The 18,624-nt window shown below is 38.8% G+C and overlaps 1 protein-coding gene across 1 annotated transcript; it reads left to right on the top strand.

Annotated features, from left to right (window-relative positions):
* Nucleotides 1-433: 433 nt before the first annotated feature.
* LOC101850177 (methylosome protein 50) lies at nucleotides 434-11,029 on the top strand (the record flags this gene model as incomplete). Its single annotated transcript, XM_013083448.1, is given in 7 exon segments — nucleotides 434-575; nucleotides 1,472-1,521; nucleotides 2,202-2,272; nucleotides 2,972-3,026; nucleotides 5,038-5,221; nucleotides 8,864-8,941; nucleotides 10,146-11,029. Coding segments are annotated over 7 exon segments (908 nt in total), but the record flags the coding sequence as incomplete, so codon positions are not given.
* Nucleotides 11,030-18,624: the final 7,595 nt, after the last annotated feature.

Genomic DNA, 18,624 nt, shown 5'->3' with positions numbered 1-18,624 from the left:
CTCTCTCTCTCTCTCTCTCTCTCTCTCTCTCTCTCTCTCTCTCTCTCTCTCTCTCTCTCTCTCTCTCTCTCTCTCTCTCTCTCTCCACTGTGTGTGTGTGTGTATGTGCATCTGTATCATGTATGTAAAAACAAAGATTGTCAATATCTCTCTCTGTCTCTATGTATATGCACCTCTGGTGGCATGTCACTGTGTGTGTGTGCGCATGCACGTGTGTCTGTATGTATGTAAAAAACAAAACAAAAAACATCAACAACAATCTTTGACAAATATCTGTCTCTCTGTGTCGTGTTTATAATGAAGGTGGCGTGACGCAGTGTGAGTGCGCGCGGGGGCGGCGTGTGTCTATATGTATGTAAAAAAAAAAACAACCAAAAAAAACCTCCAATCATTGACAATATATCTCTGTCTCTCTGTCATGTGTGCTATACAGGTGGCGTGGCGCTGTGGCAGCTGGAAGACGACTACCACACGTTCGTGCTGTCCCAGGCGGCCCAGGGCCACGACCACGTGGTCAGCTCTGTGTCTGTCCTAAGTGACCACAGCAAGGCTGCCTCCAGCGGCCATGACAGATGGTGAGTCGATTGGGGGGGCGGGGGGAGACACCAATACAGTGGAAACCGCTACCTTAGAATTATGAAGTTCTTTCTGACATTGTTGGCCGTATTGAGGTACCAAGTCCATCATGAGGTCAGAAAACAAATGTTCTATCTGCTCTATTAAAATCGTAATGTCATTGGAGTGAGTCGATATTGAGATATTCAAAGAATTGCATTCTAAAAAGCTTGACATGTTGTGAAACTCTTAATTTTTTCGTGTCAAAATTTTTCCTAACAAGGTGCTGAGCAGATCGAACTTTGATTATTGAGTATTGAACTGTCCAAGATGGACATGTATTTTTGAGGAGACGAGTGGCCATCTTACAGCGTCTCTTTAGTGTAAAAAGAAGAGAAAAAAATGCAATAGAGGAAATGGGAAGTCGCTGTTTTGTTTGTACAGGTGAATGTTTTATACCGGTGGTCTTTAGAGCCGGTTGGACTGTATAGAGGCACACACACACCCGTAACTTGGTCCCCCCCCTAACCAATTTTATATTTCTCATTTTGATTGTCAAATATGGTATAGCAGTTAGATGCTGGGCCATCGTATGGAGAAGACATAATTTTTTTTTAAAGTACCGTACAGTCAAAATTGTCTAAGATGGCCACCACCCATTGTCGAGAAAAGTGTCAGTTTTAGACTTTTTACACAGTTTTTGTCTATTTAAAAAACAAACAAACACGAGAGGGAAGTGGCTGTTTGAACCGGTGATGCAGATTCGACTGCGTGGGGTGGGGGTGCGGGGGGTTGAATTCCAGACAACTTTTACTTCTTCTTCTCCCCACCGCTTCTTTAATTTCTAATTTTGAAAAAATTAATTGCTGTGTTTAACATTTTTGTGTAATGTATTGTGTGTTTTTTTCCCCCTCAGCATAAAACTCTGGGACCTGCCCACAGTGTCTTTACTTTACTCTGCTCAAGGTGAGATTTTCCTCTCGGGCGCTGTGATGGGGTTTACTCTTTCTTTTCTATCAAACATCTATTGTCCATATCTCTCCTCCTTTTCTTTGTATGTTACTTTCTTGTAATTGACATCTTTAATCTTCAGCATTTACATGACCAATTTGTGTTGCAACTGTCAGGAAACTCTTTATAAAACTAAACTCTAATGTCTTGTCAAGTATCAAAGATCACAGCAGTCTCTGGGAAAATAGGGGTTGGTTAATTAATTTTTAAAAATAACGGATGATGGGGAGGGAGTGATTGAGGACCCGCAGTCTGATCATTTGATAACTCTTGAAGACGTTATCGACACTTTTTTCCCCAATTTTTTTCATTTATATGAAATTTTTAAAAAGTGCGAAACAATATAGGCCTACATTCTATGAAATATGCAAATTAATGTTTCTGACTTGTGTATGGGTTTGAAATGTGCCACGTGGGTGGTGGAAGGGTGCCGTCACTGGTAGGTCCTACTTCTTTACTTTCCCACTGTTATTTTTGTCTGTTTGTCTGTCTGTCTGACTTTTTCCCAGCTTTAATTGACCATTATAGTGTCCCACGATGTGCTTCTCTTTCCTCAAACAAGTCAACAAACAAAAATGAAATGTGCCGCAATTGTTGTGACTATAAAGTGATGTTCTCTGTCTGTTCGTCCCCAGCCCACCTGGACACCGTGACCAGCATCGACTGCCACCCATCAGAACCAGACCTCTTCATATCCTGTGGCCAGGTAGGCATGCCCAGTTAGCACGACCATGCACAGGTTGGGATGAGAGTGGTCTTTCTTTTTTTTTTTTAACTGCTTTAGGATATGCTTGTGATTTTTTATATGTATATGAGGCAAGCTGACAAACTGAGTTACTTCTCACAGTCTGTGAATGGTGATATTGGCCAGAAATTGGCACAAGGGTCAAATTTGTATTTATAGATTTTTAACTGATAACATTTTTTAAAAATTTAATATGTTTTCATTATCAATTTGTTCTAATAAATTACTACCAGAAATTACACAAACTCAACCTGTAAATTTAATGTATCTATGTCCATAGGGTTAAAATCCGAGAACTAAGCCATTTTGTGAGATCACCTCACAATTTATCAGTGTCATTTCACAAGAGCCCAAGTCAGTTTTCTAAGGGGGAAAAAAATTATAGAAAAAGATATGGTCCAAAGCAGTACCATATCTAGAGCACTTATGATTCTACAATTATGGACTAGGAAGGAAACAATGATACAAAATGAAACTATATTGAAAGATGCCACTTTATGTCTGTATTCACATTTCACCTTTATCTTAACATCCCCCCCCCCCACACACACAAACACATAAACACACATACAAACACACACACACCCCCCCAGAAATTGCTTTTGTTCATGTGTGTAGGTGTTATTGAATGAGCAGTAATTGTTCCCTTTTGTTTCCCAGGATGACAGAATATTGCTATGGGACAAGCGTAAGCCCAAACCAGCCAGCCTTCTCAGTACGTATTTCTGTCTTATTTTGTTATTGTATAGGATATTGTATAGGTTTTAAAACCCTTTGCAACACTGAGGTTATCTACGAGGCGAATACATTTTTACAGTACATACATCTTGTTATTGCTTTTCATAAATTAGAGTGGAGTGCTCTTAAGCTAAACGCAATAAGTACGAAAACAACTGTAAATTAAAAGAAAATATAATTCCCCAATTTTTTTTCTCTTAAACCGAAAACCCAGGTAAACTGAAGAAAATCTGGCTGTCCTTCAGATTTCTGCTTGAGTGGACTCCACTGTGCGTCATGATAGAGCACCCAGTAGTCATAGTTTATCTGTCTGTACAGATACAGTGCAAATTTCCAGAGAATCTATGCAGAGTTTTTCTTTCCAGGATAAATGGTGCAAAGTTAAGCCCAAAATCTTTTCATCTTGTTTTGAAATGTAGATTACAGCACAGGTTTTTGCCTTTGAGTGGAATTTGTATTATACAAATACTATTTTTTGTTAACATTGTTTTGTCAGGATGTTAGTGTTTTAGTGCTAGTAAAACTAAAATGGCTGCTTGCACTGTGACTGTATACTTTCCAGGAAGTTGATATTGTTTCAGAATGCTATCTGGTCTGCTGGGAATAAACTTGTGCTATTTTATTGTTGTTGTTATTATTATTATTATTACTACTTCTTTTGCTTCCCATCTTTTGATGTGATACTCTTCTCTTCTTTTTTTTAAATTTTTGGTTATACTTGTGTAATGAGTCACTGACCGTTTGGAGTGCCAATGATGAGACAAACTTTGAGTCTGATGTTGTTGATGACTCTCTGTATCCAACGCTTTGTCTGAGACTCCTGTGTGTGTGTGTGTTTACATGTGTGCATGTGTGGTATTGTCTCTCAAGAATTCATGCTGCTTCTCAGTGCTGTGTGTCACCAAATTTTGAAATGGAAAGACTTACTTTTTGTGGTGTGCCATTTGTTCATTGGTTTACCAAGTTTCCTTCAGCTAGTTATTCAGAGATTGTCATTCATTTGTTCATTGGTTCAGTTTCCTTTGACTAGTTATTCAGATTATATGCTTCGGGAGGGGGGTTGGTTACTGATGGATGTAAGTAACGTGCAAAATTATATCGTGAAAACTTTGAGTTGCTTGTATTTTGTGTTTTTATTATGAAAATAGATCAGACATTCACTGTTAACATTCATTTTATGACGTAATTGTGTTGCAAATACCGTAAAACTTACTAAAAGTAGTCTGTATCCCGTGGAGTGGACCTTTTAAGGTACCAATGATGAGACAAACTTTGAGTCTGATGTTTTTGATGACTCTCTGTATCCAACGCTTTGTCTGAGACTTCTGCATGGGTGTGTTTGTGTGTGTTGTTTGTGTGTGTCTTAGTCTTATGTTTATAGTTTAGTATTGTTGTTCTCAAGTTTATGCTGCGCCACCAAAGGTTGAAATGAAAGATAACATCTTTGTGGCATGCCATTTGTTCATCAGTTTACCAGTTTCTTATTACTAGTTATCGAAGGTGTCATGCTTTGGGATTGGGTTGTTTTTTTTGGTGGTTTTTTTGGAGGAATGTGTGTGAATGATTGTAACATGTTTTGTAATAAAAACTTGTTTCCTAGTGCTTTGAGCTGTATGTGTAATATGAGCTCATATGAAATATAGATCTATAGAGATCTGATGTTTACGTTTATTCACATCCGTGGAATATTTTGACATGACATGATCAAATTGCCAACCGTAAATGTGTCCATGGCAATGCTCACTGACCCTTTGTGGAATTGAAAAAAACAAACAAACAACAAACAAAACTTTTAGGAACAAGTTTCTTAGGAGTACCAATGATGAGACAAACTTTGAGTCTGATGTTATTGATGACTCTCTGTATCCAACGCTTTGTCTGAGACTCCTCTGTGTGTGAGGTTGTCCCTCTATTTCATTTGGTACTTCTTTCCTTTTCGTTTTCCCCCATTGTTCTGTTGCTTCATCCTCCACAATTGAACGTTGCAGACAAAAGCCCTCTCCAGAACACGGCGACCTGCGTCAGATGGCAGCCGGGACAGACGCACAAACTGGCGCTTGGCTCCGAGAGCGGTCAGCTGGCGATTCTGGACACTCGCGTGGGCGTGGAGAACTACCTCACAGCTCGTCCGCACCAGCGACCCGTTTACAACATGCAGTTCTGTCCTTCCAAGTGAGTGACCTATTAAATCTGTCTTTTCCATTGTCTGTATATTTATTACCAAGTACGTAGGCGTATTGCAATTGTCTTTCTATTCCAAGTGAGTGAACTATTAACGTTTTTTCCCCCATTGTCTGTATTTATTAGCAAAAAGGTAGACGTATATATGTAGAGACAGAGAGAAATTGTCTTGATTGTTCCAAAGTCTTCACTACTTAATGGATAGACGCAAAGAAATTGTCTAATTGCTTGCGAGTGGTTTGTTTCTACTCTTTCAAGGTCTGTGCTACCAAGTTAGTAAACTTGTTGAATTTGCCTGTCTTTTTCAAGGTCTGTTCTCTATCAAGTAAGTAGATTAGGAAACATATTTGAATTGTCTGTCAGTTCCATGGTCTGTTCTTCCAAGTGAGTAGACTGATTGATGTTGTCTGTGTTCTAAGGTCTATATTGGCAGAAGTTAGTTTTGAACTAAATACTTTTTGGAGTACCAATGATGATGCAAACTTTGAGTCTGATTTTGTTGATGACCCCCTGTATCCAACGCTTTGTCTGAGACTCCTGTGTGTGTGTGTGTGTGTATGTTTGTTTGTTCTCCCAAATGCGCAGATTTATTGAAGTTGTCTGTCTTTTCCAAGGTAGCTGGTGGTTGGCGGGTGCTGTAGTGTGGTTTGCTCCTTCTTTCTTATCAAAGATCTATCGTTATGATCTCTCCTCCTCCTTTGTTGTGTTTGTTACTCTCTAATCTTAGGCACTTACAGGATCTTATGGTGTTGCAACTACGGTAAAACTTTTTCAAAAGCTAAAAGAAATAATGTTCCAAGGTCTGTACTACCAAGTGAATATACTTACTATAGTTGTCTGCCTTTTCCAAAGTCTATAGTTCCAAGTAAGCAGACTTATTGAAATGTGGGTGGTTGGCGGTTGCTCTGGTGTGGTTTGCTCATTCTTTCCTATCAAACATATGTATCTATCGTCCTTATCTCTCCTCCTTCTTTTTTGTGTATGTTACTCTCTTGTGACACATCTATTCTTCGGCACTTATATGACCTTATTGTGTTGCCAGTGCCGTAAAACACTTACTAAAACTAAAAAAATAGACTTATTGAAATTGTCTGTCCTATGGTCTGTACTACTACCAAATAAATAAGTAGACTATTTGTCTGCCTGTTCAAAGATCTTTCCTGACAAGTATTCAGACTTATTAGTAAACAACAGGATACCTTTTGGAGTACCAATGATGAGACAAACTTTGAGTCTGATGTTGTTGATGACTCTCTGTATCCAACGCTTTGTCTGAGACTTCTCTGTGTGTGCCTGTGTGTATTGTGTGTGTGTGTGTCTGTGTGTGTGTGTGCCTCCTCTCATCCCTGTGTTATAGGTGATGAAGTTGTCTTTCTGTTGCAAAGCCTATTCTACCAAGTAGACTTATTGACGTTGTCTATTTCAAAGCCTGTTCTTCCAAGTTGACTTATTGGTGTTGTCTGTCTGTTTCAAAGCCTGTTCTACCAAGTAAGTAGACTTACATTTTGTATGTTTTTTCCATGGTCTGTTCTGCCAAGAAATAGTTTAGTAAATGTATTGAAATTGTCAGTTCCAAGGTCTGCTCTACTGAGTAAGCAAACGTATTATTGAAGAATACTTTTCGGAGTGCCAATGATGAGACAAACTTTGAGTCTGATGTTGTTGATGACTCTCTGTATCCAACGCTTTGTCTGAGACTCCTGTGTGTGTGTGTGTGCACGCCCGCGTAGTGTGATATCCATGCTTTGTTTGAGGTTTGTATGTGTGTGTATATGTATGTGTTCTTTCAAATAAGTAGAGTTATTGACGCTCTCTGTCTATTCTAACAAGTACCATATATAAATATAATGTACTTACCTATAACATGCGCGACTAAAAAAAAAAGAGAGTTCCAAACGTTCACCCGTCGTATTATACACACAACATGATACAGCCAGGACGGGCCCAACAAACAGGAAATAATGCCGAATAGGACTTTCCACTGAAGAATTGCGCTCCAACCACCTGCTCATCTATAGCAAATCAAAAATGCATTCCCACTCAGAGCTCACAGATTAAATCAATCTGAATGCAACAACCAATGGTTCTTAAAGGTAGGAAGGACACTCTATTTGATGCATGACCATTACTTGATTTCAAGCATGTTGAGTCCCTTCCAGAATGTCAGAAATTCACCTTATATTGTATGTGCTTGATGAAGCCCACGTGGGACGCTCAATGTTAAAAACAATCAGGAAAAGACATATGCAGTTTTTTGGGACACCTGAATAGACATAAGGGTCTTGAACACCTAGCTCTCCCTGGCAAAATTTAGGGCAAGCGGGGAAGGGGTAGGCCCAGAACAACATACTTAGGGAACCTAAACAAATGGGTAACAGGGAAAGATCATGGAAACGTAGCTTTTTTGAGAGCATCCAAGCAAAGGAATGAATGGAATAATGAATGCCGATGTCTGTCGTAGATCTGGCACTGGATGATGATGATTGTATGTGTGACTTACAAAAATGGGCTGATTTTGGAGTCAAGGGTGTCCAGTATCCATCTCCCCTACTATATTGTATGCGAAGTGGTGTTATAGGCGAGTGTAGGCCCAACTTATTGAAGTTTTCTGTCTGTTCCAAGTACAATGTACTACGAAGAGAGTAGACTTATTGAGGTTGTTGATCTGTTTCAAAGTCTGTTCTACTAAGTAAGTAGATTCATTGAAGTAAGTTGTCTGTCTGTTTCAAAGTCTGTTCCATCAAGTAAGTAGACTTACATTTTGTCCGTCTTTTCCGTAGTCTGTTCTAACAAGTAAGTAGTTTAGTAAATTGTCCGTCAGTTCCAAAGTCTATAGGCCTACTACTGAGTAAGCGAATTTATTATTTAAGAATACTTTTTGGAGTGCCAATGATGAGACAAACTTTGAGTCTGATGTTGTTGATGACTCTCTGTATCCAACGCTTTGTCTGAGACTCCTGTGTTTGTGTGTACATGCGCACGCAGGTGCATTCTTCCAAATAAAGCGGACTAATTGAAGTTGTCTATCTGTTCCAAAGTAGCAGTTCCAAGGTAGCGGGTTGTTTGCTCCTTCTTTCAGTCAAATATCTATCGTTCTGATCTCTCCTCTTCCTCCTTTGTTGTGTGGTTCCTCTCTTGTAACACCTCTGATCTTCGGCACTTATATGACCTTATGGTGTTGCAAGTACTGTAAAACTCTTACTAAAACTTTTTAAAATAATGTTCCAAGTTCTGTACTACTGGTACTTGTCTTATTATAGTTGTCTGCCTTTTTCAAAGTCTCTACTTCCAAGTGAGCAGATTTATTGAAATCGTCTGTTGTTCATAAGGTCTGTACTGCAAAGTAAGTAGACTGACTATATTTCTGCCTGTTTTAAGATCTTTCCTAACAAGCACGCAGACTTATATTATTGAAGGATGTCTTAAGAGTACCGATGATGACGCAAACTTTGAGTCTGATGTTGTTGATGACTCTCTGTATCCAACGCTTTGCCTGAGACTCCTCTGTGTGTGTGTGTGCACGCATCTGTGTGTGTCTATCCATCTGTACTACTATGGACGGGGAATGGAATAATGATTGTATTATACAGGTGGCAGTTACAGCAGGTTTGTTTTTGTTTGTGTCATCCTCAGGCCGTCCCTGCTGGCCTCTGTTGGAGAAGACTGCCGGACAGTTGTGACGTCTCTACAGGAAGACTCACTGAAACAAGAGTACGTATTGACGGTATTTGTGTCATGGCGCAGTGAAATCAGGCGCTCGTCAAGTCAACTTTTAGACATATGAAGTTGCTGGTATCGTCCTATATTAAAGCTTGTTTATTTGTCTTGTTTTGATGACAAAATTCGTATCTTGAACAGAAGTCACTCGTATAAATGATTGAATGGGGTGTGGATTGCCTTGTTAAAGAGGTAAAATTAACAAGAAAATGGCAGCATCATTTTGGTGACTTCCAAAGCTTGAATTTCCTTGAAAACTGCAAATTTACATTCTTTTTATTCTTTTATGCATCTAGTCAACAATTTTCTCTAAAGTCCACACAGAACTGTATTTTTTAAAATGGATGTAACTGAAGTGTTGAGCCGAAAGGGGGAAAAAAAGATAAAAATTTCTCAATGGGCGGTAGAGATGTTGGTTTCTTCGTTCTCTTTATTATTACAAATGTCCGAGTTCACCACGATGCCACACAATAGTTTTTTGATTCACTTGCCTGTTTCAACTTAACACAATGTAGATTATTAAATTTAATTTTAATAAGCAAGGTTTCTGAATATTGTCAGCCTTTCCTATTAAATATCTTTATCCCTCTACCTTCTTTTCTTTGTATATTACTCTCTTTTTTAACACTTCTAATCTTCAGCACTTACATGACCTATTTATGCTGGCTACAAGTGCAGGAAAACTGACTAAATCTAAAACTATAAATATTTCTAAATCTAAAACGCTTTTTAAAATTTAAAACCAGATTCTTACTAATACTAAAACTTAAGTCAAATTGTACTAAAACTAAACAAAAACTTGAACCAAACCCTTATTAACGCTTCCAGTCCCGAGCGCGTATATTTTCAGCAGCGCTTGTACCTCCCACCGTCCCAAGAGCGTATATTCTCCATTTCGGGGAGAACTGAATTTGCGCATTTTTCTAAATAAGTGAGCCTAATTAACCTTTCATTTTCATATTTGTTCATTTACCTTTAAACATTGTTATATATGTTATTATCTAAACTTCATTACAAAGATATTACATCACTTTTCAGAATGCATGCCTCTTTTTCTGAAATACTGCTGTATTGGCTGGGGTCAGGGAGTGCACACAAACGCCTGGGGCTGGAAGGGTTAAAACTAACTAAGAGTAAACTAAAACTCCTAAAACTTATCTAAATCCCTGACACCTGTGGCATACGCATCCCTCCACAGGTACTTGGACATCACACACACAGACTTTGTCCACGGCGTGGCCTGGTCCAGTGACTCAGAGCTGTACACGTGTGGCTGGGACGCCAAAGTTCTCTCCCATGACCTGACCCGTGGGGTCGCGACCTCGCTAGGGCAGGCGGTGGATGGCAGCAGCACGGTACAGATGAATGGGGACGTGGTGGAGAACGGCGTGGACGCTCGCGACTTGTTGGGGGCGGGAGACGGGTCTGAGGGGAAATCGGACCAATCGACATCGTCGCCGTGCAAGTCTCCGTCATACAGCCAAGCAGTGAAAACCTCATCGCAGGAGATCACCGCAGAGGGCTGACATGTCCGGGCTCCATGATGTGCTTTAATCAAGCGAATGACATTTCCACTAGGGGCGCTGCCACTTTTCCCGAATATGTACAGGAGTACCAGAAGTCTGGGTTTGGAACTCGGAACACTTTGGATTCCTGTTCCACTCGGACTTATCTGACAGTGACAATTAACGCTCTGCAGGCTTGGTGGATAAGTGACCTCACAGTTTCCCGAAGTCTTGCCAGATGGAAGGGTCGCCCCCTAGTTTCCTTGTTTCCGGTGGCAAAAGTGCGAGGGCTGAAGGGGCCATGCTGGGATTGGACGAACAGTGACGGCCACTACCTTATTGGTGCAATTCTCAACAAATCATGCTTTGGCTGGCTACTTTCCAAAAAAAGAAGTTGTGAGAAAGTCTGTAATCAACGTTCAGGGACCAGACGTTTGTGTTCATTTACTTAGGACTAGGATAGGTTTACGGTCTAGAATAGGTTCACGATCTAGGATAGGTTTACGGTCAATCTGATGTTATTGTGTCTAGTTGACACATGGAGAGAAATTGTAGTCTTCTTTTTTTTTTTTGACAGTACATAATGAAATATGGTCTGTTGGCATTGGTTACTTTTTGGGATAGCAGCTCAAGTATCGTAACTCAGGGTTTTGGCGCAAATTCCTTTTTTTTTGTGTGTGCATATTCCAGGGCACTGGGGAGGGGTGCATGCTCTATAAAAACCTCTAGAGTTGTTGCAATCATTTTGTTATAGTACACTTTGAACTGAAATCCCGGGTATTGATGATGGATATAACGTTGAAAATCAGTTTTTTGTTCTTCCTGTAAAATTTAAAAAAAACCTTAGTCTTAGTTACGACAGTTGTGCTGCCTCCCTATGATTTGATTTTGTTTGTAAGTTAAGTGAGTGAGAGTATTACCTGTGAAGTCATGAGTGTTTGGTTTGAGAGTGACTCAAATGCTTATTATTCATATGATTTTGTTTGTGGGTACAGAGCTTTTGTCCAGGAAATCAATGGAAACTGTGGGTTGTGCTCTAGAAGAGCCAGCTGTAAAACAAGTATTATGTTTGTAGTTTTTATAGTACAGTGGAACTCAGATTCAACTGGATGAGATAGATTCCCCCTTTTTTTTTCTTCTTTAAAATCAATAAAAATAACCCGGATTCAACGAGCACTTAAATCAGCGAGCTTGGATTCAATGAGATCGCTTCCAGGGTGAACAGCCCCCACAGCCGTGGCTTCGCTCATTTTTCTCCCAGAACAAACTTTATCTGTTCCCGGTAATCATCCATTGCACCTTCATCGGGAGCCAATATCCACTTTGACTTACCTGATTGCATTTGCATGCGACCAATCAGCGGCCTTTTTTCATACTAACACATGCGTTGTTGGCTTGCGCACGTGTCTACTCTGGCGTGTGTCGGGGTCAGATGGGCGCGGTTGTCTATGGAATCAAAAGTTGCCGTATGCTAGACTCTACACAGCAACACAACTTTGTGGTAAACAATCGAGATGACATGGGCATTTGCTTTTGAACGAATCGGTCTTTTTTTTTTTTACACAGCTCATAATATGCAGGCATTTCAGGCACAACTTGTGACTTCACTTTATACATTACTTGCTCAATGCCAGGGTTGGTGATTTTTTTTTTTTCTCATAAAAATAAAAAAATCGATTTTTTGGATTTAAATCATGATTTTTAAAATTTAAATCAGATTTAAAAAATTTTTAAAATTTTTTTTAAAATGTCGACAGTTTGGGATTTTTGGTTGCTAAAAGTATGTTCTTTTAGTGCAAAATGCATTGTCTTTATTTTAACTAATGATTAAATTAAGCAACCTCAAAAGAAAGCCTTAATCTGCTATATAATAGTATATATATATATATATATATATATATATATATATATATATATATATATATATATCAGTGAATTATGGCTACAGACAAAAAATGAAGAAAATGTCAGTATAAAAGGGAGGGGGTGGAGGGAGGGGGGGGGAAACTTTAACTTAAATAAACTTGCATTTTTATTACAGTGTGTGTGCACGCGCTTGTGTTTGTCTAAAAAGAAAAAGAAAATGTTAATTTCAATAATGAAAAAAAAGTCAATTGAATACTGTATTATTTTACAGTGACAGGGGGGAAAGCAGACTTTTAAGCATGATTATATTAGTCTACTAAACCTTATATGTTTAATAAAACCAAGGAAAGGAATTCTGAATGTTCAAATATGTAAAAACTGAATACATTTGTTAAAAAGTGATTTAAATAACTGATTTTTATTTTGAAAATCAAGTTGATTGAAATATTTAAAAAATCAACTGATTTAAATCAACCCAGCTCTGATTTCAATTATGGAAAAAAAAGTAAATTGAATACTGTATAATTTTACAGTGAAAGCTGGGAAAGCAGACTTTTAAACATGATTATATTAGTCTACTTAACCTTATATCTGTTTTATGAAACCAAGGAAGGGAATTCTGAATGTTGAAATATGAAAAAACTGAATAAAAATAACTTTAAAAAAAAGTGATTTAAATCACTGATTTTTTATCCAAAAAATCAAGTTGATTTAAATTTAAAAAATCAACTGATTTAAATCAACCCAACCCTGCTCAATGCCTGTAATTATCTACACAAAACCTCATGTTTCAATGAGATTTTAGGTCAGGCCCGGCGACCTCGTTGAATCCGAGTTCCACTGTATAGTTTATCATAGCGAACATTTTCAGGTCCTCAATTTTTTCTCATACACTTATTATATTCTTTGTTTTTAAAACACTATACATAGTGAAATTCGTAGATTGTGAAAAAACTTCCGCATCCGGCCAATTTCACTATGTGCTAAGGAATCTAAGTGTTATGAGTTTAATACCTCTGTCAACTTTATCAGGTGTTTAAGAGGCAGGACCTTCGAATTTAGTGTCCGTCTCCAATAGGACCGATGGTTATGTGCGTAATAATAGACTGTATATATATATAAAATGTTGTACTTATTGTTGGCCGTTTTGACCTGTCAGTCTCGCCCGCTGCTGCACCGATGTACAGACTGAACTGAACTGAACATCATCTATGAAGTAGGACAGACTTGTATTTGTTTGTTTGCGTGACTGGTTGTGAGGACTGACAGTGTTGAACGTAGAAGACTGCGACAGTGGGATATTTCCTTTCCATGATTTGCAGAAATTCCTTGTGGGTGCTCTGGTGTGGTTTGCTCCTCCTCCCCTGTCCAACATGTCGTCTTTATTTCTCCATTTTTGTTGTTGTTGTGTGTTTGTTACTCTCTTTGTAACACCTCTACTCTAATCTTGGGCTCATGTATGACCTTATTGTGTTGCAAATGCTGTAAAACTGTTACTAGAGTAAGAAATTCCCTGTTGTATTTTAATGTCAGGTTTCTCTTCACTCATATATATTCAAGTCGTTGGCTTGTTCTAGGTGGCGTTGACTTAACAAAATGCCCACTGTGTATACGGAAATTGGGCATTTGTCGCTGAAACTGCCTTGTCCAATCTGGCAATTTTTGGCCAGATCTGTGTTACAGTTGCTTCTGGTGGTATGTGTACTGCAGTATTTTCAGTGGCGCATTATTACCTTAATATCTCAAGAGGTGTGGCTGTAGTATTTTAGCCCCACACATTTACATTTGGATGCCTCTGTTTTCTTTCGGTAAGAGATTTTTGGCACCTGCAACACAATTAGATCATATGAGTGCCAAAGATTTGTTACATGAGAGTAACAAACACACAAAAAAAAGGAGAGATAAGGATGGCAGATTTTTAATAGAAAAGGAGGAGCAAACCACACCAGAGCGCCTGCCTACCACCCACACTTAGATGTCTTTAAATAATTAGGTGTGTGTCTACTGTTGTATTCTCACAGTTGCATGGTGTGAGTATCTTCAATACATGTAATAATAATAATATTATAGGTTTCTGTACATGTAGGCGTTAGACCTGAAATTGCACTGAAATCAGTATTATTGTAAAGTAATTTGGTAATGGTTGGTGTTTTCACAACAGCGGTGTATCAGTGCTGGTCAGTGTGTGGAGGCTACTCTTTTGCCAAGGTCAAGGAAAAGAGCGAGAATTATATATTCGGCAAGATGTGAAAATGTACCAAATGCAAAATATTTTAGGAGATAAAAGAAACTCATTCTTTGAAATTAAAATTTATACCTACTTTATTTTTATTTGCCCTTTTTCAACATTTAGATTTCAAGTTTTGACAGGATATTTTTTAGGCAATGCGACCTATACCGCTGAGAAACTGCTTTTTATTTTTAATGGTTGAATTTGTTTTTTGGGCTTTATATTCTGAACAGCTGGCAGAAAATATACGGTATATATTATAATATGTAACAAATATATTATGACCTATTTGTGTTGTTATTGCCGTAAATTTCTTTCTAAAACTAAACCAAGGAAACGAGTCTGGTAGATAAAGGTACTTGTTGCACACTCAGTTGGAATGTAGCATGGAGGCTTCAAACCTCCCAGCGTGGGTGGTTGGTGGGTACTCTGGTGTGGTTTGCTCCTTCGTTTCTATCAAACATGTAGCGTCCTCTTCTCAATGATTTTCTTTTCTTTTCTTTTGCATGTTTTTCAGTAAGAACACCTCTAATATTCAGCACTTACATAACCTATTTGTGTTGCAAGTGCCATGAAACTCGTTTCCTTCTTTTTATTCTGATTGTTGCTCTCTGAACTTTCTCAGTTTCTGGTCGTTGTTGTTGTTGTTATCGATCCAGCAACATCTGGGCTCTCGCCCTTCTGTCCAATGCCATGTAGTGATAAGTGCAGGTTTGCTGCAGTTGCTGTAATGTTCCGTAGAGTGTGTTGTCGAAGTTAGGTCTCGGAGGGAGAAGGGTAGCTCTGATGTCATTTAGGGCTGTACAGTGGAAAAGGTGATGTTCCACTGTCTCATATGCATAGTCACACAAAAGACACATTGGGGGAAGTTCTGGCTCAGTTTCTGGTATAAGTCTAATGTAACATAACATAATCACTCTATTGAACCATCTATACTTTGTATTTTTGCAAGGCATTTAAGACAAACATCCCCATTGCATTATCAATCTGAAATGCTCATGTTTGTTGGATCTTGCTTTCTTGGAAACCCCAAATCCCACAAAATGGAAATCAGACATACATAGCTGCCAACTAGTACATAAAAATAGCTGCCAACTAGTACATAAAAAAACATATTCTTTTTGAAAAGTTGGCAGCTCTGGACAAAGAGAATTTGTAATTTGTGGAATGCGAGGTTCACCCTAGGTTGTTAGAAATTTTGTACGCTTTCTACTACATCACATGTAAAAAAAAACTTCCAATATATGGGGAGTGGAATGTGCTCTTGAGCTCAAGTTACTGGGTAAATGTCTTGGGTTATCAACGTTTTTGTGGAATGAATGGGAGGTTGTGCTTCCTGGAGATTGCAAAAAGTGAAATGTAGGAAAGAAAGAGTTTGTACTGTGAAGATGGAGAATTCTGCAAAAGGGTTAGTAGAGTGGGTGAGATATCTGCCATCACCATAATTTGTTCACAACAGCCATTTCATGTGTTGCTGCAGCATAGTGTGTTGTTCTAGGAATTGACACATTCCTGTTGTGTTACTGTATTTTGTTGGTTCCTTGTTCTGTCTGTGTGCACATTGTCATAAGTTAAAAAATAAACAAGATAAAAGTTCCAGTTTTATGTGTTTGATTGTAAATTTTATGCTTTTATTCTCTAAAGCCCGCTATACACCTGCAGTAAGAATTGTTTGAGTTGAACTGTGGAGTAAACCCGTCAGATAAACCGGAACACTGAGTGTATCCCAACCATGCAAGTAGACAGAAAAACTGTATCGTGTCTAGATCTAGAATCTGTAGGCACTAACCTGTTCAGTATCTTGATGAAGGTGTACTCAGAATGATATGGTTGTTAACGGCAAGGCGGCTTAGGGAGAAGTGAAGTCTCCCTCCTAAATCAGGTACAGCCTCCGGGTCAACTCCAGTAATCAGTAGTGATGAGCATATTTCGCATATTTCCTATTCGATACTTACATTATTACATGATAAAAACATTCCTTGTTGTCATGGCGGAACAAATGGATATCGATCATACACTTGAACTTATCAAATACTGTAAATAAGGAAAAATATAATTTTGTAAATAAGCAATAAATCGAGCAGTGTGCTTGTAGGCTTTTGTTATTTTGACATGCTGAGTTCGAAAATAGAATTATTTTTATAATCAGAGTACCAATTTAGAGTGATATTTGTGTCTTTAATGTGTTAAAATTTTCTTCCCGGCTGAAAAAAAAATCAGAGGAACGCAAGCCCCAAAGAGGAGTTAATACGTCTAATGTCAAACTGAAGCCAGCCAAACTGACATTGCCGCCTGCACAGTCCGAACCACTTCCATACACACCTTCCATCTGTCCCCGTGGTTTTATGCTCCCTGCATAATCCAGCAAAATTTCACCATTTTTTGCATAATTTCTGATTATTTTCCTCTATCATTCTTTGTTAAAATTAACAGAATCGCATAATTTCACATTTTTGGGCTCAGTTTGCATAATTTCAGGATTTTTCTTGCCTAAAACGACGGGGACAGTTCCATTCTACGGACAGATTGGCCTGTTCCAATGAACCCGGCGAGTCTAACTCTACATGTACTAACTGCAGGTGTGTAGCGGGCTTTATACTTACTTAGCTGTTGCTTGCAGGAAATCTGAGTTTGAATCCCAAGTGGGGAGAATTTTATGGAGTATCTCGGTCTTTCTGCTAGGATGCTGAATCCCTCTCAGCCCAGATCAGAAGCCTGCCTCCTAAATGGTCTAAATTGTGTCGATGGGGGCGTAAAAACACCTTACATATATTATTCAATAAACATTGGATGGTTGGAAGGCGCCACTTGTGTCCCAATTTACTTTTCTCTTCTTTTTTGTCTATCTTGTTCTTATTGTGTTGGTGTGCTCTTTCATCAAACAGATAAAAAACCTCGACCCACTGCAGTTTATTTAGGAGGCAGGCTGCTACCCTAGCTGTCAGGGCCAACCCTGATCTCATACCGTCATGCGACGATTTTAGTAATGTACAAATTTTTGTTTTGCAGTGTAAAAAACTACACCGTCACACTAGTAAGTACAATTCCTGACGGTGAAACCTCAGTATTATAATAGGTGGCGTGACATGGAGGAATCGGGCGCTCGTCAATTTTTGGGCATATGGGTTATTGGTATCATCATAAAGCCTGTTCATTTGCCTTGCTTTTGGTGAAAAAAAAATCAAGGTTGAATAGAAGAGATTTTCGATTGAAGGAGGTAAGGTTCGCCTGGTTTCAGAGGTAAAGTTAGTGAGAAAATGGCCACCAAAGTTTGATAAATTTCCATAGCTTGAGAGTCCTTGGAAACAAAATTGACAGATTTTGTGCCTTTAATCAACCTTTTCCAGTAAAATCCATACAGATATGTTTTTAAATGAACATAAAAGGTGTTGAGTCCCAAAAAAAAAAAAAAAAAAAAAAAAAAGGAACAACGGCCAGAAAAATGCCAGTTTCTTTGATTTCATTATTTTGACATGGGCCGGATTTCACCACGATGCCCCACACATAGATTTTACTGGCCTGTCATCTTCTGCTTCTGGACATATTTATTTATCGTTTTATTGCATCAAGCATTTTATTGCTGTTCAAACACTAGTTCAGAAAAAAGTAATAACTGGTGACTTTTAACGCTCCCCTATACAGCATGACCAGTGTGTTGACATCTTTAGACATTCATGTAAACTGCTCGATAGATACTGCCATTCAAACGGCATCTTGTAGGCGGTTGGCAGGTGCTCTGGTGTGGTTTGCTCAAAAGGCTTGTATTTTTAGTACTAGAGTTCTTGGCAGAGATGTCCCCCACGTAAACGAACGGGGACTGCGTGAGCCCACTCTGGGACGCTGAACCTCAAGGGCAAGACATGCGCTGTTCAACCGACTGGTGAGTACTTTTCAAGACTCACATGGAAGCGTCTCAGCAGTCTGAGGAGGAAAATCTACAAGCTTGCACTGAAACATGGGGAGGCAGAGTGGTGTTTTACACTAAAACCCTGAGGGTTTTTTTTTCATAACCCCCTAGGCCCTAGAATCCTGAATTGAAATAGAAATACTAGGAAAAAAATCAAGTTGTTTCATGG

The sequence above is a fragment of the Aplysia californica genome, unplaced genomic scaffold, assembly GCF_000002075.1.
Source record: "Aplysia californica isolate F4 #8 unplaced genomic scaffold, AplCal3.0 scaffold00232, whole genome shotgun sequence".
Taxonomy (NCBI): domain Eukaryota; kingdom Metazoa; phylum Mollusca; class Gastropoda; order Aplysiida; family Aplysiidae; genus Aplysia; species Aplysia californica.
This window is presented reverse-complemented; position numbering and strand designations above follow the sequence as displayed.